The sequence below is a fragment of the Fonsecaea erecta genome, assembly GCF_001651985.1.
Source record: "Fonsecaea erecta strain CBS 125763 chromosome Unknown Scaff9, whole genome shotgun sequence".
Taxonomy (NCBI): Eukaryota; Fungi; Ascomycota; class Eurotiomycetes; order Chaetothyriales; family Herpotrichiellaceae; genus Fonsecaea; species Fonsecaea erecta.
In genome coordinates, this window is record NW_017387252.1 from 489,315 (window position 1) to 511,553 (window position 22,239).

General features: G+C 52.6%; 7 protein-coding genes across 7 annotated transcripts; 6 read left to right on the forward strand and 1 right to left on the reverse strand.

Annotated features, from left to right (window-relative positions):
* Positions 1-1,325: 1,325 nt before the first annotated feature.
* Positions 1,326-2,806, forward strand: AYL99_09407 (hypothetical protein; the record flags this gene model as incomplete). The annotated part of the gene is made up of 4 exons (XM_018840914.1): positions 1,326-1,361; positions 1,460-2,038; positions 2,102-2,698; positions 2,756-2,806. The coding sequence occupies 4 exons, from the start codon at positions 1,326-1,328 to the stop codon at positions 2,804-2,806; spliced, it is 1,263 nt and encodes a 420-aa protein (XP_018689595.1).
* A 3,852-nt stretch (positions 2,807-6,658) lies between these two features.
* On the forward strand, positions 6,659-7,465 carry AYL99_09408 (hypothetical protein; the record flags this gene model as incomplete). The annotated part of the gene is made up of 1 exon (XM_018840915.1): positions 6,659-7,465. The coding sequence occupies one exon, from the start codon at positions 6,659-6,661 to the stop codon at positions 7,463-7,465; it is 807 nt and encodes a 268-aa protein (XP_018689596.1).
* A 1,758-nt stretch (positions 7,466-9,223) lies between these two features.
* AYL99_09409 (hypothetical protein) lies at positions 9,224-11,059 on the forward strand (the record flags this gene model as incomplete). The annotated part of the gene is made up of 1 exon (XM_018840916.1): positions 9,224-11,059. The coding sequence occupies one exon, from the start codon at positions 9,224-9,226 to the stop codon at positions 11,057-11,059; it is 1,836 nt and encodes a 611-aa protein (XP_018689597.1).
* A 2,656-nt stretch (positions 11,060-13,715) lies between these two features.
* AYL99_09410 (hypothetical protein) lies at positions 13,716-15,122 on the reverse strand (the record flags this gene model as incomplete). Its single annotated transcript, XM_018840917.1, has 1 exon — positions 13,716-15,122. One exon carries the CDS (start codon positions 15,120-15,122, stop codon positions 13,716-13,718), a length of 1,407 nt encoding a protein of 468 aa, XP_018689598.1.
* Positions 15,123-16,086: 964 nt separating this feature from the next.
* On the forward strand, positions 16,087-17,351 carry AYL99_09411 (hypothetical protein; the record flags this gene model as incomplete). The annotated part of the gene is made up of 2 exons (XM_018840918.1): positions 16,087-16,593; positions 16,668-17,351. 2 exons carry the CDS (start codon positions 16,087-16,089, stop codon positions 17,349-17,351), a joined length of 1,191 nt encoding a protein of 396 aa, XP_018689599.1.
* A 480-nt stretch (positions 17,352-17,831) lies between these two features.
* On the forward strand, positions 17,832-20,623 carry AYL99_09412 (hypothetical protein; the record flags this gene model as incomplete). Its single annotated transcript, XM_018840919.1, has 6 exons — positions 17,832-18,034; positions 18,094-19,146; positions 19,250-19,675; positions 19,734-19,969; positions 20,025-20,233; positions 20,279-20,623. 6 exons carry the CDS (start codon positions 17,832-17,834, stop codon positions 20,621-20,623), a joined length of 2,472 nt encoding a protein of 823 aa, XP_018689600.1.
* A 567-nt stretch (positions 20,624-21,190) lies between these two features.
* Positions 21,191-21,847, forward strand: AYL99_09413 (hypothetical protein; the record flags this gene model as incomplete). Its single annotated transcript, XM_018840920.1, has 1 exon — positions 21,191-21,847. The coding sequence occupies one exon, from the start codon at positions 21,191-21,193 to the stop codon at positions 21,845-21,847; it is 657 nt and encodes a 218-aa protein (XP_018689601.1).
* Positions 21,848-22,239: the final 392 nt, after the last annotated feature.

Genomic DNA, 22,239 nt, shown 5'->3' on the forward strand with positions numbered 1-22,239 from the left:
ATGTGCAAAGAAAAGGACCAGGATGCAGAGAAAGAGTGTTGAAGGGGGAGAGGGAGGCGAGTGATACGGAACTGGCGCAGGCGCAGGCGAGGCGAAAAAAATAGAGACTCGTCGACTGGTGTTACTATGCTTGGATTGACGCAGGTGCCTGTGAGTGGCTCTGGATCAGTACCAGAAGCTCTCTAGGCCCCGAGATCCAGGCCCATGGGCGTCCTGACTGGTTCGGGGCGTCATCAGGGGTTGCATTGCGTGACGCGGCGCGTGAAACATGGCGAAGAAATGCCCAGTGGTGCCCGGGAGCCCTTGCCCTTGGGTCCAGTCCAGGCACCCTTCCGGCGGTGCTGGGTGGGACTTCGACGACCCCATTAATCCAAGATCGGTTAAGAGATGGTGGCTGCGGCTCAGGTGATTGGCGGGGTTTTGTGGCTGCGAGTCACCAGATGTTCGATCGTCTTTGTCAATAAAAATGTACTTGGTAGAACATGTCTCAGAAGGTGGGCAATTGATCGAGGCCAAGAGGACTCATAGCACCCCTTCTCAAGGGATACCATGATATTCCAGGTTGCCACCTCGATGGCCGTGACATATGGACAGTTGTGGCTGGAATACCCCAACCTGTTGCTTGGTCGGCGCCACCCATGTACAAAGAGGCTTGCCGCTCAACACACCATCACCACCACCGTTATCATCGTCAAATCCCACTGCGGAGCATGAAACCTCGAAGCCTCGCATACTCCCGCACCTCACGTGTCGACCTTCCCTCGTACGTACGACTCGACGACTCCATACATACGGCCACTTAATACCTGGAGCAGTAGTGGGTCCCAATGCGAGTCATGCAGAAGACATAAACGACGAGATCGTCACCACCACCACTGCCTTTGACAGTCGGATCGATGCGTGTCAGTCCGTCAGATATCAAGATCCTCACAATCACAATCTCACTGATTCCAGGAAGGAATTCAACCGACCACACCTGACGCAGCATGTTTAAGTCATCACGGTCATCCACACGAGCTCCTTTTGCTACCGAAGCTGACTTCCAAGTACCTATGCCTGACATGGCTGTTCTAACCCTTTTCTCTTATTGCCATAGCTCGTATTCACATCTCCTGGCTTCTCAGTATAGACCACAGAAGTTATAAGAACAGTAAGCTCGGAAATTTCCGCATTATCATCTGTCAGTGTCCAGGTGGCTTGTCAGCACTGGTCCTGGCATAAGCACATACCTCTCTGCGATAGATAAAAGAGTCAAGGTAAGGTCACCAAAGCATCCCATCTACCACTGCGTCGACAATACAGGGTTCGACAACCAGGTAATAACGATGGGGTCGATTGAACCAAAGAGACCATTTGAAAAGGTGAGACTGATGGGCAGCAGACCATGCTCAACCTCAGACTGTCCCACTTGCGTGCCGGACGGACGTTTGTCAAGAAGCTTACCGGCAACAAAACATAGGTTGTAATCGCGGGAGCCGGTCCCGCCGGGTTGCTCCTCGCCCTGCTGCTCTCGCAACATAACATCCCCTCTGTCGTCTTGGAATCATGGAACCGACTGGACGAGCGACTCCGGGCGACCCAATATGGAGTTCCCGCGACCAGGGTCTTCCGGCGTGCGGGAATCCTCGACGACTTGCGGGCAGAAAGCATCGCGAGCTTTCCCAGCATCTGCTGGCGTCGAGTCAGCGATCACCAAAAGCTGGCTGGGATTGACCTCTCCGTCGTCAAAAACCACCCTGACCGCATGACGATCCTGCCCCTCAACCAGATCATCCAAATCATGTATCGACACTGTATGGAAAAGACCAACGGGCTGGTCGAGGTCAAATTCAATCATAAGGTCGTGGGTTCAGGTCAGGACGACAACTCTGCCTGGGTTGATGTCGAGGTTGGAGAAGACGGGGAAGGCAAGGAGAAGAAGAGATTTACCGCCGATTATGTTATTGGCTGCGATGGAGCGACCAGTGCAGTGAGGAAATCTCTGTTTGGCAGAGAATGGCCCGGCCAGACGTTTGATTTCCGCTTGATGGTCCAAAATGTCTGTTCCTTCCGAGCCTTCTCTTGTGCGTTATATATGGACGCCAAAGACTGATCAGAACAGGTTTGGTACGACGGCTTCGAGAAACATGGCTGGGATGGAGGAAATTATATGGTCGACCCGGACTTCTGGGGCCTGATCGCGAAACGAGGCAAAGGGGGGCTCTGGCGTGTCACTTACGGTGACAGCGTGGTCGGTCTTTCCGATGAACAGTACCTGGAACGGCGGAACACCGCCTTCAAAAAGTTACTACCAGGCCATCCCGAACCCAGCGAGTACAGAATCACACAGACCGACCATTTCAGGATCCACAACCGTTGCGTCGAGAAAATGCGGGTGGGACGAATCATCCTCGCCGCCGACGCCGCCCACGTGTGTAACCCATTCGGTGGCTATGGTTGTATGACGGCAGTTCTGGATGTCGGTGCCCTGGCCGACTGCCTGATCGGCCTGTACGAGGGCAAGGCGGACGACAGCATCCTTGATTTGTACGCCGATATCCGGCGCGAGAAGTTCCTGAAGTATGTGGACGCGAGGTCAATGAAGAACATGAACAGGATCATGCACACCGATCCCTACACGGTTCTGGAGAGCGACAAATTCCTGCAACTGCTCAAAGGGCTGGAAGGAGACGAGGAGGCGACAAGGGCATTTCTGTTGGTACGTTTAGTTTTTTCTCGCCGTGTTCAGATGCAATGTGCTCACCAGGCTCCTCAGAAACATTCCAGCATCGAACACGACTTCACTCAGTACTATAAGGAAATGTAGGAGGGCTGAAAAGGAGAAGCTACTGTGGAATCAGACCACGTTGTTGACGGGGGACATGTATCTTGGCTTCCACGAGCCGTTGTTCTCGACCATGGAAAAAGGGGCATAAATGGTTGTGCTCGCATGAAGCATAGCAAATAGACTAGTGATACTTCGCGATTCTTGGAGGACCAGAAAGGGCGTAGTAACAATCCCTGATTGAAGTGTAACAGGGAATAGGAGACCAAGAAGCTTGACGAGCCTGGGAACTAATAATACGAGAAAAGAACCCGCTGTTGGGTCAGAAAGCCGCTCCTTGTGAGCGAGTCCAAATCTGGAGCGGTTAGATGCTCTTCCTTCCGGTGTCAGCAACGAAGGCAAATGAGTAGGATATGCTGAACTGCTTTGTCTGTAGTGCTGTGGTTTAGGAACGACCGTGCAAACTTCTCTCGTTGAGACGAAGTCACTTGATATTGGTGTTGGTATCGACTCAGTCTGCCAGCCCGTTTCAGGGTCCATCACATGGTCCTCGCAGTGCCAACGGTCTTGGCCTGCTTAACTCTGTGCTTGGTGACGAGGCAACTGGTTTTTGTCTTCTCCGTGAGCCAGGCTTAGAGTAGACACCCCTGCATCCTCGTGCCGGTTTGGTTTGACTAACGAGTACTCCGTAGACCTCGTGGACTCGTTTGTTGGCGCTTGTCTTAATCACCACGGCTGGGGACTTGTGGCTGGGGAGAGTTTAGACATACTGTACGAGAGCATTCCGCGGGCATTCAGCGTGCGGTCCTTCGATAGCAAATACATACCTATCTCGCATGCGGGCAGACACATGCAGTATGCAGTGTCGCTTGGCCATAGTCGGGGGCAATCTCCGACATCCGACTATGGAGTTAGCCTAACGTAACACTCTGGCTGCAAGATACAGAAAGCAGACAGCAGAGCAGGAAGGAACAAGCTGACTCAAAAGCTGCACTACGGACAGTCCTAGGCAAGGGTTTGTCCGTAGAGCATCCGGAGGTGGATCGTGAACTTACCAGAGTCTGGAAAAGGTTTGATAACTGTATATCTATCTCTTCCAGCGAGGATCTGTCCGGGCCGACATGCCAAGAGAGGCCAGTTTATAGCCTCGTCCACGTCATGTTTCAGAGAAGAAGATTGGCATTTGCCGCCTGCAATTGTCCTCACTCTGACCTTATGTCAGCGGTAAGAAGGTGAATGGATTCGAAGGCGCCAAGACTGGTGCGACAACTTTATGCAGCTAGAGAGCCTCACTGTCCATTGTGACGGTGCACGGCTTCAGACTGCGCCATGTAGGGGGCTGATAGCAGTGGTGGTGGTGGTGCTGCTGCTGCAGCTTTAGCAGGTTGCCAGCTGATGTTAGTCGCTCTCCCATCTCAGATCGGTACCTAGGGCAATCGGTGGCTGGGCAAAGGTCGGTTGTCGGCAGTCCAAAGATTAGATTGCGTGCCCTATCAGATTCCGTATACTCACTCACATGGGGTACGGAGCACTTACTGTAGATAAATGTCTCGCACATGTACGGATTTTCTACTGAGTATATTGTGAAAAAGCGGAAGTTCCCAGTAATCTGCCGCCGGACATTCCGTAGCATTCGTCGTGAGAACCTTTGGTGTGAACATGGATGGTTAGCAGATGTGTGGTCGTCTGACCACATCTTCAACAGTGAGCCATTGTTGCAACCTCGTCGTCCGCAGCTGGTGATTCATGCCCAGCAAGGTCTCCCACCCCACATGGTAGAACAGCCGTTTCCAAGCATTGGCCAAGACTCCGAGCTGAATTTCTTGTTCTTCTGAAGCTGGTCAAACAATTTCCTGAAGTAAGCCTGAGGTCCTCGCGGTGGCTAGCGGTATGTGCCATTCAGGAGAGTCGGTCATCGGGTGGCACAAACATGTCGGGGTCGGGGCCGATCGTTGTCTCGACTTGCTAACGCAGGGCCCTTTTGTGCGAGAGCCGAATGTGGCTGCTTAGATATGTGAGCAATATTGGACGCGCCCATCCACTCCGGGTGTCGAATTGGACAATAAGATCAGGTACCAATCGTTCGGTCATGGGGTTCGCCAGGATAAGCACTACCCAGATAGGTTGCCCGCTGAATCTGGAATGCATGTACCGTAGACCATCTAATACCTGCAGGGGACACAAAAAAGAGGGTATTGCTTCTTTGCCTCAAGCATCTGCCGTGTGATCCTCCTGAATTAGCATCGTCCAGCTCGACGTGTAGAAACGAACCAGTCTCGGCGTGGTACAACGGGCAGACCAGATAAACCCCAACTGTATGTCTTGCGATTCGGCCTTTGGGGCACTCGTTGGTTGAGGAAGGGTTCTGATCTCGGCCAATATGCAGGCCAAGACAAGCGAAGGTTAGAGGGTGAAAAGGAAGGTAGGCACTAGGTCGCCCGTCCGAGCTCCGGAATGGAGGCTGCCGATCGTGATGTAACTTGGGGTGTTTGTGGCTTTGCAGGCGTACAAGGACCGCGACGCGGCAGCGCGACTGAGATTAACGATGCTGTCTCCTCCCCGACATCCGTTCCCTGCGCCTCGTCTCTTGTTTTCTCGTGTTGCTTCTCTCGTAATAAATGGGCCAGTATACTGACAATGAGAGCAAGGGGCATTGCGGGGGGCCTAGGGAGAGCTGACAAGGTCGACTTGACGATACGGGGTATTTGGTCCTTGTGGGTGTCGCAGGGATGAATTCGCGCACTGCCCGTTGTTAGGCAAGACGCCAAGCAGCAGCCAAGCAGCAGCCAACCGTCGACCAGACTCCACCGGCTTCTTCCCCTCCACGCTTGAAGAAAAGGGTTCGCTAGGTAACTGATTATCGTCCGGCGGGTAGTGATTAGTATCATTTCCATCCCCTTTTTTTTCCCACAGAGGTTGCTTTCGGATGTCGGTGGTTCTGATCATCGGCCGCTCATTTGTCCATCAAGCCTCAACCACGGTACCTTACCTATCGCGCCTCTTCTTTCGCTAACCTGTTCCTCTCGACGGCCCTCCACTCGTTCGAGCTGTTCGCCACCATCATTCGTTCCTGTTTCATCACTGCTGTCCGTGCGTCCAGAAATCGCTCGAAGGATTTTGCCCGTCAAACAGGGGGGGCCGGGGAAGATATGGTTGTCCAGGTACACCGTCTGCCAAAGAAAGACACGGGAGGTCTGCTTCGTAAAGAAATGCTCGGGACACAAGGAACACACAGTCGTAGAGTAGTGAGAGGGTACAAGCCCGAGGCTGAGCTGGTCGTGGTGCACGTTTCCGCAGGCAAATCTGATCGTCGTGCTAGAGATTGGTGGAACTTTATCCCTCGTGTTTGGTTCTCTTTGCGGTGTCCGGACACGGTGCTTCTGAGTTTCTCGTCAGATCAGCCGTCTCAAAATTGAGGGATCCTCTCAGACGGCGGTCGGTGACCCCATCTTCTGAGTTGGTCCTGGTCAAGCGATTGAGAGATGGTCTAACACAGTATAGTCGGCTTGGTTGGGGCCGTGCATGTTCAAAAGTGGATCTGCGCGACACAGGAAATCTCGTAGTTTCTCCTTAGGGTTGTGGTAACTCTCATCGCGACCCTGGTCCAGCGAAGCTGGTCCTCCTTGAACCCCCAATGATCCGTGAGTTCGCGCGTCGTCGATAAAAAGAAAGATAAGTCTTGCTCCAGCCCCTCGTGGTCCGACTTCATCAATCCAATTCCCCCTACTCCTTCTCTTGCCTGTCTGTCTGCCTGCCCGCTTCGTTGTGTTTGGGACTGCTTCAACCTGTCAAACTTATCAGTGACCAAGCCCTCCGTTGCATCGTCTTACCTTCCGGTTCCCCTTTCTCGAACAGCCTTGACGTTGCCCACCTCAACATCCTCGATATACCGAAATGGGTCAGACAGCATCGCAACCCGAGACGGGCAAGTCTCTCAAAGTCATCGGCGCCGGTCTCTCCAGAACAGGAACCACATCGTTTGGAGCAGCCTGTTCCTACCTCCTCGATGGCCCCTGTTACCACGGCGGCACCCAGATGCTGAACTCGCCCGAGGCTCACATCAAGCGTTGGATCGAGATCATCAAACATACCCCCGTGAAGGATGAAGCCGACCGGAAAGCCTTGACGGAAGGTGTCAAGGAGATGCTGGATGGCTACGTTGCCTGTACCGATCTGCCCTCCAACGCCTTCGTCGAGGAGCTCATGGAGATCTACCCTGACGCCAAGGTCATCTGCACCGTGCGTGATCCCGATAAGTGGTGGAACAGCTTGGCCCCGATCGTGGAGAAGGGAAACTTGACCGTCTTGTCCTGGATTCTGGCACCTCTCCCCACGCTGCGGTGGTTCCGAACGTACCACGACGCCCTTGACGACGGCCGTGTCGGCGAACTGTACTTCCGCCCCGGCGAGCCCAAGAGACCGACCAGGGCCATGTGGGATCGACACATCGAGCACCTCAAGAAGGTCGTCCCCAAGGAGAAGCTGTTCTTCTATGACGTCCGTGATGGCTGGGAGCCCCTCTGCGCCATCCTCGGGGTTCCCGTGCCCAAGGACGTTCCCTTCCCCAAGCTGAACGATGCCCAAGCCATGGAGGGCTTCATGAAGAAGAGCGCCCAGCGGGGGATGATGGTGTGGGCCGGTCTCTTTGTTTCTGCTGGTGCTGCTGCCTTTGCAGCTGCGAGATACGTCGACCTGATTTAAAGGAGAATGTTGATTGCTGGAGGCTTCCTTGTATTTTTCATATGCGACCATGGCTGCTATCGTCACCCCATGTTGAGGCAAAGACATATGCCGGCAGTTGGAATGAAAGGGTGCACAGATGGTTCGGTCGGTTTCGAGATGGTTGACGTGTTGGACATCAGTTTACTAGGCGTTATGGGGGAGGAACAAAACGGTAGAATGATCGGCGTGTTTTGACAACGGTTGTCAATGACTATTCCTGGTTGCTGTGGATGATTGAACATCCCAGATTGGTGGCACATAGATGGACCTCGGGGTTCTCTGCGGACAGGTCTGGAGCTGCTATGATTATCTCTTGTAATGCCTGAATGTTGAGTGAAATGATGCATCTCCTTAAAACAGTTCCGGGACGAGTAGATGAGTGCATCGGGTGCCGGTGATCGTCCACGTTCAGACGCTCAGCCTCGTTCCTCACTCCGTGAGGCTGAGAAACTCTCGCCCTCCACGTCCCGAGAAGCGATTGATCTGCAAAACCCAACATCGCAGAATGTTAAGGGCCAAACTCTCGGAAAGAAACGCTCTGGCAAGACAAGGAGAAGAGCTGGTAAGGAGGGGAGATGAATGAAAGCAAGGTCTGTGTCCGCTTTAACTACGATCAATCAATTACGCAGACATCCCCTTTTATGGCGCAATAGCCGCCAAGCGGTTGTCAATACTCGGTATGGCTGGAAAAATGCCGGTGAGTCTTGTGGGCATGATCCATGATGGATTGCTCTATTTCCACGTACTCGTCTGGTCGCATGGAAATGCATGCTCCTACCAATCCTTCCGTGGCCCCACGTCAGTGAGCACCTCCATCCGGTTTCGTAGTGTAGCTGATACCCAATCTGGCAGGATCCAAGAACTGCTTTGAGAATGTGGTTAGGCTCGTATTTTCAAGTCGGCAACCTTTCAGGCGTGTTGTTTACCCATCAGGCTGAGACGTGGCGGTTGCTTTGGGCCTTGAAGCAGGGGACAGCCAGCCACAAGTGGGAGACATTGTGAAGACATTTGTCATTTGCCATGTGGCCACGTGCCGACCCAGTCGAAGACAGACATACTCGCACGGCTATTTGCACACATAGCATTGTTGAGGCGTGTCATGCCTAATAATACTTGTCACTCCTCATCTCCATCCATTGACCGAAACCACGTCTTCAATTGAGCGCCCGCTCACCCTGAGACAACCTGGGTGGAGGCATGGAACGGAGGATCCAAACATCGAAAATGGCACAGCATCGACGGTGACCATATGGACAGGCAAAGACATTGACTCCTGTCTGTCAAAGCGGATAAAAAGCTAACCAAGGTAATCTTGCGGCCATTCGAACATTCGAGGTATGGCTTGGTAGAAGCAGACGCGAGGTGTGATAGAAAATCAAAATCGATGTAGGCGACTCCCAAGCGGCTCAGCACCGGAGGGGTTAGATCATGACATTATTACGGGACTGAGAAGCAGGGAACAACAGAGCAAGATGTCGTGTCAGAAGATGGAAAAGCACAGCTCACATGGGCTCGGGGTGCTCGTCCTCTGCGCACGTGATTCACCACCAAAGGCGCAGTCGGTGTCTCTCCGTCGCCTGCAGATTGATTGCCTTGTGATGCCTGCGCTTGACTCGATGAAGTCACAGTCATCCGCACAAGGCGACAACTCATTGATGTTAGGCTGTTATATGGCTTTATCAGGTTGACTTCGCAGGTTTGAGTCTGCAAACAAGAGTAGCAGCTGTCTTCGTCGCCATGACGCGAGAGGAACCCCTACTCGCCCGGCCTACCTCGCCCAACTCGTCTACTCACGGCATCGAAGAGGAAGACGCCCTCCTCACCGGCCAGCCCACCGATCGATCTCACGCGAATAGCAAGCGGAAATGGAGAGAAGTTGGCCTCTTCGTCTGGGCTCTCCTTGCAACCATCGCCGTCATCATTCTCGGTGTGGTATATCAGCATGAATCCACAGTCGGACGGGCACGGCCCAGAACGGGAGGATGGGGTCCGGATGGAAGACCATCTGGCAAAAGAAATATGATCTTTATGGTCTCGGATGGCATGGGACCAACGTCGCTGTCAATGACACGCAGCTTCAGACAATATACGACCGGATTACCCATAGATGATGTTCTGATTCTTGACAGACATCATATCGGCTCCTCGAGGACCCGAAGCAGCAGCAGTCTGGTGACCGACTCGGCTGCGGGCGCCACTGCTTTCTCATGTGGACTCAAGAGTTACAATGGTGCCATTGCGGTCCTTCCAGATCACACCCCCTGCGGAACAGTCCTGGAGGCTGCCAAAAGAGCGGGCTACATGACTGGATTGGTCGTGACGACGAGAATCACCGACGCTACTCCCGCCTGCTTTGCCTCCCACGCGAATCGAAGAGAATATGAGGATCTCATTGCAGAACAAATGATAGGTCACTATCCTCTCGGTCGCGTGGTGGACCTGATGGTCGGTGGTGGAAGATGTCACTTCCTGCCCAACACAACTGAGGGCTCGTGCCGAGCCGATGACAAGGATATCGTGGCCATGGCCAAGGACAAATACGGCTTTACATACGTTGACAACCGGAAAGACTTTGACGATCTCAAGGCTGGTGACGTGCAACTGCCGTTGTTGGCCTTGATTGCAGACGGAGACGTCCCCTATGAAATCGACAGAGTGCACGTCTCTGACGTCTATCCAAGCCAGGTTGAAATGGCCCGACTCGCACTCAAGGCCTTGTCGGCTGCGACAAAGGACTCTGAAAAGGGGTTTTTCCTCATGATTGAAGGTTCTAGGATCGATCATGCTGGACATTACAACGACCCAGGCGCCCAAGTGCGAGAGGTCCTGGCCCACGACGAAGCCTTTGGTGCCGTTCTGGACTTCCTCGAAAACGAAGAGACGGAGGGCATCCTTGTGTCCACCTCTGACCATGAGACTGGTGGTCTAGCTGCAGCTCGCCAATTACATGAGACATACCCGGCGTACCTGTGGTTCCCCGAAGTTCTTGCCAACGCCACACACTCGACTGAATACCTCGCGCGCAAGTGGAACCAGTATCTCTCGTCCAGTGCTGATGCTCCACGCAAGGACAAAGGGTCCAAACTCCGTGACCTAGTAACCTCCGATTTGGGCATATCAGATCTCAGCCAGGAAGAGATTGATGGTATCATCGATGCCACCCCGGTCTGGCCTCCCTTGTACCACTTCTCTGACATAATCTCTCGTCGGGCACAGATCGGATGGTCTACGCATGGGCATTCGGCGGCGGATGTGAACATCTACGCTTCGCACCCGAGTCACGCACCAATGTTAGTGGGCAATCATGAGAACATAGAAGTGGGTGAATTTATTGCGGAATATCTCGACCTGGACCTTGGAGTTATTACGGCAGAGTTAAAGAGCAAAAAGGTCAAGACTTCGTCTCTGGGCGGAGATGAGGAGGAGGACTGGGGGGAGTGGATGGGTCCTCCTGGTCTACCCGTCAACCTGGATGGAAGCCTGGTAGCACTGGATGCATATCACGGGGATTTCAAGCATCGGAAACGCGAGGCCGAGGGAATTGCAGGCTGCGGGTGCGGCATGAAGCACTAGTAATATGAGCCCGGAGGAAGCGTGTTCATTCTGACCAGGCATCCGGCGTTTGACGGGAATGCGAAGCGAGGGACCAGCCAGCATATTCTATCACACAGGAGATCATATGTCCGAGCGTTTTACCAGAGAATTCGTCGAGAATTAACCGAGTTTCTTCCAGCGATGGCGAGCACTAGGTTTTGAATGCAAACCAGATATATGAGCCAGATTGATATACCAGAAGCATTGATTAATCCAGCAAGCCCTCCCTCTCCCCTGAAGTCAGGTGTTGTTGACCAATGATCAAATTCACTACTCCGTGTTCCGATGGGCATAAGGAACATACTGTGATGTAGTCCCTCCCCTGTGTGGGCATTGCCCTCACGGCCGTAGTCCGAGTATAATGTCAGCCTCAGCCAGCCTCAGTCTCCCACATGTAAAATACATACATACATCGCCGGATGTGGAGCGAGCTCACGAATCTATCGAGACGGGGAGGAGAGGAGAGGAGAAACTCTCTTAATCGTTCTTCCATGGTTCTCTAGTCGGCGTCACTTGATATTTTGGATCCCCGTTCCATCCCGCTATTCATGTCCATGTCCATGTCCACGTCCCTGCTTCCTTCCTTCCTTCCTTCCTGGCTCCATCTGCCTGCCTGCCTGCCTCGTGGCTCGAGCCTCGTGGCGTGCCGAGGTGGTGTCAGGGGAGGAGGAGGTGGAGAGAGAGGGGTCGACGGGGTGGTGGTGGTAGGCAGGCAGAGGGTGGCGGTAACAGATGCAGCGGGGTGAGGGTGAGAGTAAGAGTAAGAGTGAGGGTCAGGGTGAGCGTAAGAACGGGGTGCAGAGATCTCGCATGACCGTCTCGTGGTGTGGGCGCATCGTCTCGTATACCTCGTACTCGATAATCCACGAGATGAGGTGAGGTCCGCTCCCCGTATTCCCCCAGCCTCCCCACCGCCCACGAACACACACACACACACATACACACACAAACCTTACGAAAAACCCTGGTCCTGCCGCCACGACCAGCAACGGTGGTGGCGGCGGCGGCGGGCAGGGGAAATTCTAAACACCCCAGCCCACCAGCCAGCCCTGTCCCCGTGAACAAGCCAGCCGACCGGCCAGCCACAATCTTAACTGGACCTCCTTGCCAGAAATAAAAAACATGGGGAGAAAGGAATACTGTAGCCAGTGCAGAGTAGAAGCAAAGGCAAGGAAAGAATAGTGGGCGGGGGAGGATGTACACGTCCTTTTAAGTGTAGATACATATTACATGCATAGAAGAGCAAAGAGGGCGGGGAGTGAAGTGGAGTGGCGTGGTGGTCCTCGTATATACCTAACTCGTACAAGTAAGACGTTTTTTTCCTCGCCTCCCCTTCCACAGGATGGGAGGGAGGTCAGAAGATGACACCTGCAGGACGCGTTGACAATCAGATCCGATCGGATCACCATGAAGACCCCATTCTCTCCAGACATTCCATCATCCAGATCGATCATGAAGGAGTCAGGTACCAGGCCCAAGGCCGGAGATTGCGGGGGATCTGGGCAGCTGTTTTCCGTGGGGGAGATAAATTTATTTCTTCGTCATGTAGGTGAGGCGCCTGAGGTGTGTATATATATATACATTATATATACCCCGAACTGTGCTTTGTCCTTTACCATTTTCGTTCAGGAAAGGGAGCGCGGCCGCTTTAGGGAACCTAAGCAGATTCCCTGACCTTACGCCGCTACCTAAATTTCCTTGTGACTGTGGGCCTACCGGTGCGATAGGGCGCGCGGTTGAATCGTAGGTCGCGACGGCACTTCGCTTGCAACAACTTGATGCTACCCATTCCTTTCTCCCTCATCTCGAGCAACCATAGCACATCGAGACGGTGTCACCGGCACCGTCCACATTGCAAAACGGCGTCAGCCTCAGTAAGCTCAATACTCAACTTTGCTGGAGGGCTGAGGTTATACTGAGAACCCCGCTAACCTGGTACGCTGGTTAGTTGGAAACCCTTGGGCTCATGGGCCAACTTCCCCGCCATCTTCCGCCTGATGGTTTCTCGTCGCCTTAATTTTAACCTTGTCAACATCACCTTAACACTTTGACACCTTGGCCCCCTGGCAAGTATCGGCGTCGATCATAGATTCGCGCTCCCAGATATGGAAGCCTCTCAACGCACCGAAACAAGAAATTAGGCTCTTCGTTCTCGCACCTCCGAAACATTTGGGGGAGCGGCCACGAGGGGAGGTTGATAACGAAGTTACCGGATTAGCATCCACGTTTACGAAGCGCTATCATATACGTGGGGAGACCTAACCGACCCACGACTTCTTCTCATCGGAGATTCCCAGTGGCCGATCAAAATGAGCCTTCGGGCTGCCCTTGTCACTGTACGAGACGAGGAGAAGGAAAGGGCCATTTGGGTCGATGCGGTTTACATTTATTCCGATCGAACAGCAATGAAACACCTCGGAAGCCTGAAGTTTATGCCTCAGTTTTCTGAGGGGTTTGATTTTGTCTCGGAGCGGAAAAACTGATGTCCCGCGCTTCCACCCTGCCCCGATTCTAACCCACAGAAAGCCAGTTCGGGCCCCAAGGAACCCATTTAGGCCTCGGCTATAGTTGCTACAGTAGCTGTATCCCTCGCCAAGCCTGCTGCCGATATCGCGTCGAAACGGGCGCATCTTTGTCAAGGCATGATGATCTCTTCCAAATCCAGCTCCATCTCGCACTTTTTGATACTTTCCTGCTGCAACGAGGCATACAGCTCGAATTCGTCCAGTATGTTGCATCCCAGTGCATTTTCCAAATCTTCTCGCTTGTCGGACCATCCAGCCTTACTTTCGGGGATGGCGCCATGTTCATGCACCGATGATACCGATTCGGACTCCGTAGTCTCGTCAGAGCTTTCGCTGATATTCGACTTGAAAATCCCCGCGGCAGAAAAAGGTAAGAAGTCCTCGTATGTGATGGGTTCGGACTCAACCAGGCCGAGGCTCAGAAGTTCGAAGAGGTTGATCTTGCTGTTTGATTGGAGTTTGCGGCGCGCTTCAGCAGAAGATGATGAAGCCGATGGCTCGAAACGGAAATACACCAATCCCTGGGTTAGGAGTTCGGACCACGAATCGGGATAACCTCTTGAGAAATTTTCCGCCAGTACGACATCGAAGCCTCTATGCTGGGTATCGTTGTTACCACTGGTGGCGGCATCCATACTCTGGATCGTGAGGTTGAGAAGCTGGTCATAGAGTTGACGACCCTTGGGAGTGACTGCCGCACCTCGCTGTTCGACTTCTCCAAACCGTGCTGTGTGCGTTCCATCAGTGAAAGACCCGTCACCAGTGGTGAAAACGACGCGTTCCTCAAGAGCCTTGAAACTCGTTTGGCGAAGTAGAATGGGGCATTGTCGGACAGGAGGGCCTTCGATTCTATCCTTCGCTGGCATACCGCGCTTGATCATCTCTTCTTGCACGAGGTTGATATCCAAAGTCCGAGGAGTCAAGTGGTTGATATGTGCGCTGGGAAAGCAAGCAATATCAGCCACTATCGGATGCTCCTCTTTTAACGCTCGATACTGCTCGATCGAGACGGTGGTTTTCGAGTGCCATTTGAAGATCTGCAGCGCATTCTGGACGAGTTCATCGACTTCTTGCACAGTTGGTGCCCGTTCCGGGTCGGATTCTATGCTGTCAATGATTTCAAGGAGTCGAGGGGTAAACAGATTTCTTTGAGCGATAATACTGTCGGCGAGAGCCGCAATATTCGGCGACAACCTCTGCTTGATCAATAAAGTCGTGAACACCCGGAATGGATTCTTGTTCAATGATTCCTCCGTCACTGGTCGGAAAGCAGTGGCGTGTAGAGGTAGGTCGACGACCCCTAGGTCATAATACCCAACGGGGTACATACCAAAGATGGCGAACAAGCGTCTAATAGTCCGCAACTCCAGCTCTGTCCCGAGTCTAATGGCGCCGTGCCGTTCGAGCTCATGTCGGGTAGGAAGACTCTGACTATTCCCAGCTGATACAAGCGACTGATCAACCTCTCGGACAATGTTCACGAGGTCACCATATAGAGGTACTTCATCTCGGTACATTTCAGACAAGGCAGTCACGAACCGTGTGCGAAGTCCATCGCGATCCAGCCTGTGTGAGAAGACATCGGTTAACTGAATGGAATAGTCTAATATCAGAGCGACAAGTCGATGGACAAGGAGAATCACGTGCAAGACATGGAGCGTGCACATACGTACCTAGCTGCACACATTGGCAGAGCTTGATATATTCCTACTCGATCGGCTCGATTGGCAAGACGCAGGATGGGAAGGATACTGATGTGTGTCTACCCAGCCCGTCCACGTGATATGACACTTGTGGCGTTCGTAAGACAGTGACATTGATAAACGTCGGCATATTGACACATCTATGGGCCAGGTACTTTAAGCCTTCTGATATTGAAGCCGGTATAACTTGACCACGCTGTCGCGGTAGAGGCGGTTGCCTCGAGACTCACACTGCTTGCCGGGTAGGTACCGTCTAGGCGGATGCGGCATTTCCGCCTTTGTGCGAGCCAGGGAGGCGCCATTTCAGCTTGTCACACGTTGTTGGGCAGATGATTCATGGTCACCAACCGCGGATACTAAGTACCGACGGTGACAGTGGTCGGTGACAAGAACTAATGCTGTCGTTCGCCAAAGGAGAAACCTCAGAATATTCGACCTTGAAAAAGACCTGTTTCGCATGCTCCAGCCGATCGATACTCCTTGTTGGGAAGCTTTCCGAGCCCCAGATTCTCGTTTGGAGGGAGAAAGGGGTACGTCTGGAGAAATCAAGCTGTCCTCCGCATTATCTCCACCTCTCATCAACAATTTGTGTCACTTGTGTCTATTTTGAAGTATTTCTGCGTAAATCTGAAAGTCAATATGCTGGCATCTTGCATGTCGTGGAATGAGAGAATTTTAAAAACGAAAGCCGGGGCTGAAGAACGTGTGCATTTTTACTAGGAGCCCACGTTGGAATTGATCTTGATTTTTCCTACCAGGCAAAAAAGATATCATCACCATGGTTGCAGAAACAAGAACACCCGACATCGCCATTGTAGGCGGTGGGCCATGCGGCCTAGCATTGGCGGGAATCCTGGAAAGAAATGGCTTCGACAACTACATTCTCTATGAGCGTGGTTCGCGAGAGGAAATCCCAAGGGGCGGCTGTTTAGATCTTCACACCGGCAGTGGGCAGAGGGCCTGTCGCGAGGCAGGCTGCTTCGACCTGATGCGAAAGTATGGTCGGGTTGGCGATGCCACGGAAGCCTGGGTATGGAGTCATACAGGCAATAAGATCGCCTCATGGGGGAAAGGTCGTGACGCGCCTGAGCTTGATCGTTGGCAGATCAAGGATGCGTTACTGTCCACTATCACCCCTTCGAAGATACGATGGAAGGCTGATGTCACCAACTCGACCAGAGACGAGAAGGGGGTTGTGACGCTGCACTTTGCGGACGGGACAAGTGCTTCTGGGTTCAAGCTGGTGGTGGGAGCTGACGGAGTGCGCAGCAAAATTCGACATCTGGTGAGACCCGTTCATGTTCCGAGATCCATTACGCATGCAAAGATAAGCGACTAACCGATGATTCTATCCTGCAGGTGACTGATGCGCAGCCAAAATATTCCGGCTACGGCTTCGTTACAGGCCATATCCTTCCCAGCAACCCGCTCTACCCTAAGGTAAAGGAGATGGCTGGAGTCGGTCCGCAAGCAATCTTGGGCAAGGGAACGTTCACTTGGAACCAGATGCAAGCCGATGAGAAATATAGAATCGACTACGGATTTGCAAGAGCTGGCCAGTTCGTGTTCGAGGATCTCGACCTCAGCGACGAGGCGGCAGTTCGGAAGATGATGCTCACCGGGCCATACTCGGACCATGCCCCAATATTCAAGGAACTGATCGAGGGCACGACTGGTCCTTTCCATCTATGGCCGCTGTGGTATATGCCCGTAGAGAGCCTCAACTGGCAAGCGAAGCCAGGAGTGACCCTGGTCGGCGACGCAGCACATGTGACAACACCTCATGTTGGCGACGGAGTCAACCTGGGAATGCGCGACACCATCATTCTGGTGGAGAAGCTGAAACAATTTGGCATTACCACCGAGGCAATTGCGGCCTATGAGAAGGAAATGTTTGAATTTGCCATCGATGTCATTGAGCGAAGTCTGGAAAGTGCTACTTACTTCCACCATGACAATGCACCGGACGCCTTCTTCGAGGGAATGACAAATTATCAAGCGCGCACTGGGCATTTACTGATAGGCAAGACAGATGACTACTAGCACTCGAATCAGAATCAGAATCAGAATCACCCTTAGTGGCTTTCGAGCAGAGTGAAAAGACAGTTTACCGAACACCTCAGCATTAACCGGCGGCATGTTTCAGCGTTAGAACGAGACTGAGATGTGTTCCGCATTAAATCCGCAAAGTTGTCGAATCGCCAAGCCAATGTCAAGTGCTCTCGCCACTGCAGGTACAGAGCTCTGGTCAATCATCTTACATCCCAGATATACCTAGGCACCCCTAGGCATAACCTCGTAAGCCCCACGGCGGTTAAGAGTCACCGTCCTCTAGATGCCCCGGAGCCCCTCGGCCCCTTCTGGTCGGCGTGGACTCCCCCGCATCCCGCATGCTCTTAGAGGCTCCTCGCGACGTCTGTCATTTTGTCAGCTCTAAATTTCTCACCCTACGCAAAACACATGTTAACTGCCTGATATGCTGCACAGAGTCAGACCTACAATCCGAGCACCGCTATCTTCAGGATGAAGGGTACTCTGCAAAAGCGCGGAATCGAAAAGACCACTGTCCGCACACAAGTCCGCAAACGGACCATACTGGCTTGCGAGGAGTGCCGGACTCGAAAGAGGCGCTGCGATGGGGTTGTACCAGCTTGTGGGCTATGCACCAAGCGTCAGTCCCAATGCATCTACTCTGCCGAGACTGATGCGAGGGACTGGAATCAAAGGTGATTAATTGCCGTACCCACTACCCCAGGGGTCTTATACATCACTAACACAACCAAAGCATGATACAGTCGCTCAGAAAACGACTGCAGGAGTTGGAAAGGGCTGCGGAAAGGCAACAGCCTCGTGTCGGTGACTCTAGCCATGCACAAGAGCAGTCACCAGGCGCCTGTGAGGCGACTCCGCAAACCCAGGCTTCGTACGACAATGACACAGCCGGATCACAAAGCGCATCGGATGCAATTCATCCTTTACAAGCGACATATGCCGCAGAAGACATCGAGGGTAAGGAGGTCACGAGTGAAGAGGCGCACGAACCCATATTACCCCCTACTGGCATCAACAACAAGCGACACTTGACACAATGCACTGGGATGTCTATCTTCGAGAGGTTAATGAAACCAATCGGCATTGCAATCGAGCAAAGTCCCAACATCTCCACCGTCAATGCAGGAGCAGATGGTACTCCATCGTTCTCGCCAGAAGCAGGCTCTTCGGTACAAGAGCAAGCGCATTGTGACTGCGATCGTTTGCTAGAGACTACACGCTGGAATCTTCCACTGCGGAGAAGAGCAGACCGTCTTGTAGCAGTCTACTTTGCCAGACACGCACGGATGTTTCCTGTTCTCCACCGCCCTACCTTAATGAAGCAATATGAGGCTCTGTGGCAAGCAAGGGCAGATCCAGCAAAGGTAGGCCAGAAATGCGTGAGCCTTTGTAGGCAGAAGAGCAGGGGCAAATTATTTCCCGCGACATTGAACACAGTCTTCGCTCTTGGTGCAATCTTCTCATCCGGATGCCCTGAACGCAACGCCACCTACAGTGCAGAGTTTTACCGGGATGCCGAAGCTATCGATGTTCTCGTCCTGCTGAACGAAGAAGTCGGACTCGAGTTCGTCCAACTGGTTCTCATCATGGCTTTCTATCTACAAAGTACAGAACGATTTTCCAAGTGCTGGAACATGGCTGGATTGGCCCTGAGAATGGCCCAGCAAATGGGCCTGCGCTACAGTGTGACAGAAGCCCAGAAAAGAGGCTTGTTGGGTCCCTTCCCAACGCAGGTCGAATGCGAGATGCGCACACGCGTGTGGCATGCCTGCATCCTCCTGGAGACGTAAGTGCCTGCCTCTGACTTCACTCGCCCGTACATTTACCCTGTACTTTTTTGTTCTTATTTGGATCCATGGCTGTTGTCTGATAGAATAATCCTTGGCCAGAGAGGTGTCCATGTCATTTGCGCAACCTTTAACGATCCCCAACGGCGGGAAGCTGATCGCATCGCCCGAAGCGATCGATGACAGTCGCCTGAGCAATGAGGTTGGCAAATGGAACGTGCAACCCGGAAATGTCCCAAGTTTGATGGAGTATTTTGTACATGCATTGAAGCTTCACGGGATCCTTGGTCAAGTCCTCAACAGACAAGAAGCAAGATCCGAGACGCGAGCTGATACAGCCACCACTGTTCGAGCAATCCTGAGTCTTGATAGTGAAATCGCGGAATGGCGCGATAATCTACCTCCATACCTCAGGTATGAGCCCTCATCAGTGAGCTTGGATTCACTTCTGGAAGCCGATGGGTCGAAGTCCACCGAGTCTGAATTTGTTCTCGACTTTCCGGCACTGTCACGCAGATTACACTGCAGGTATGAAAATACTACTGAACTAATCCGAGGAGTATCGATGGAGCTAAAGACCTTATAGATATCTCTGCGTTCGGCAGCTTGTCCTGCGGCCAGCGTTGGATCTACTATTCGAGAAGCAGCAAGCGGGGAAACGTCTTCCGGCCACAGATCTAAACATAGCGAGAGCGAGGCTCAACGACTCTATGATGATTGATATAGCCGAACAATGCGTATTGATGGCTGTTGAGCTAGTCGAGTTTTTAGCAGCACAAATACAGACGGAACACTTCGTCTGCTGGTGGTATAATATTCATTGTAAGCCTTTCAGCCCCCAACTCTCCACGTCTATCAGCTCATTATGATACGGCAGACCTTTATACTTCTGGAAGTACAATCTTGTTAGGCCGTCTATGCACCTTCTTCAACAGAAATTTACCACCAGATTTGCTTCCCTCTAGCTGGGAGCTGTGTCTACACTACCTGAGTCGCTATGAAAAACTCAGCATCGTGGCTGAGAAATCCTCTCAACTACTAAAAGAAAGTGCAAGGCGTGTCTCACAATTGGGAATCGCCTCTCTCGTGTGTATGTCACGCAGGTGTATGACAACTTGCTGACAACATTAGGACGAGCATCATGGGTCTGCCACAGAGAAGACAACGAACAACACCTGGAAAATCACTGCGCAAGCTGATCACGAGACGACTGAATTTGCTACCCAGACATCTCAACCCTCTACGGCAGATGAGGTCTCAAACAGACTTCTCGGAAGTGACACTTCCTTCCAGCTACCGAGCGATTTTGGTTACCATTCGATTGAACTCCACGATTCAGACTTCCAGCTCCCAACTTTTGTAGGCTATGATGCACGAAATGGTGCGCCCATTTCGTGTCCATCGTGGGCCTTCTTACCGCCCACCTCTCCGCTCGGAAGATACCCTCTGCAAACAGAAGGGTGGAATTTCATGTGATCAACACCCATGCCGACAAATACAGGGCTGGCATGTCGCGAAAACAGCAGTCGCCCAGGCTCCATGTTTAGTTAATGCTTGCCAGACATGCAATCTATAGAACAATACGAATCTGGTCGATGATGAGATCGGCGAGATTCAAATTTTTGTCAGAATACTTATGATGGCGGCGCTCTTGAACCAGATAAATTAGATCACCGATCATTCGACAACGTAGTGTGGCCGCATGACATCCAGAGATCACAAGGCGAATCCTGCTTTACTTTGCCCCAATTCATACAGGTACATCCTAAGCCGATCAAAGCGGGAATGCCGCAGCCATGCGGGCCTGCATTAGCGGAAGCACCGCAACAATCACAAGACTCACAACTGGGCCAAGTTGTTGTGCATCACTCTCACTCTCACGCCCATCTTCGTGATTGAATTCGGTCGGAGGGTCAATTCTCTCAGGAAAAAGAAGATACAAACCACGTTCGACGCCACGCACGACGAGGGAAAAAGTAAAGAAAGTAATCATAGAACTTCTGCACGAACAGCATACAACAGCACCACTGAGAGACAATCACAATGGGCAGCATCAGTACCTCCGAGCCCGTCGACATCGACAAGATGATCAACGGCAAACTCCTCTCTCCAGCATCGATCGGCCACTGGGGCATGCGCACAACGCCTGAGAACTTTGAAAAGATGGTGGAATGGCACACCAACTTTTTCGGCGCAGAGGTCATCTACCGCCTACCCACCGTGGCATTCCTGCGCTACGACGACGAGCACCATCGACTGGTCATCCTCGCGGACCCGAACCACAAGCCAGTCGAAAACCGAACCGCCGCTTGTGGCATCTACCACATCGCCTTCTCGCTGAGATCTCTCACCGAGCTCGCCGTCAGCTACGAACAGAAAAAGGCGCGAGGAATCCTGCCGCACTGGCCCGTGAACCACGGCATGAGCACCTCCATGTACTACTTCGACCCGGACAAGAACGAGTTTGAAATGCAGGTGGACAATTTCGACACGGCTGAAGAGGCGCACGCGTTCATGAGGACGGAGGAGTACGGGCAGAATCCCATCGGGGTCGATTTCGTCCCGGAAGACTTTGTGAAGCGGGTTAGGAGTGGGAAGGAGACGGAGGAGGAGCTCAAGAAGAGACCCGTGATTGGGAAGAGGCATACCAGGTGGGAGAATTCGCTGTATTTCCAGGAGGCGGACAAGTATAAGGGTTAGCTTGTCCTGGATGAGGTCCGTGGTCGGCTGCTCGCGTGCCTCGGGATAGATCTAATTCCTGGATAGTTGAAGACAAAATATGATTGATTGATTTAAAGCAGCAAGAACGATCATTATACTGCGTATCTACAGCACGAGCCTCTGGATACACTTAGTCTTGAGACTTAAGATTTGCTCTGCCTTGGAGGACTGCTTGGAAGCCATAGAACGACACAAGGCTGAGCGTGGCAAGGGGGCATACAGGGGTTTTCTCCAATGAAGTAGGCACTTAAGAGCATCATGGAAAGCTAACGTAGTTCACCATCGCGCGGGACACCATCATCGAGCGGGACACTTTTTCGACCCTTACCACTTTAAACCACCAAAAGTCCACCAAACCGCCCAAAAATTAA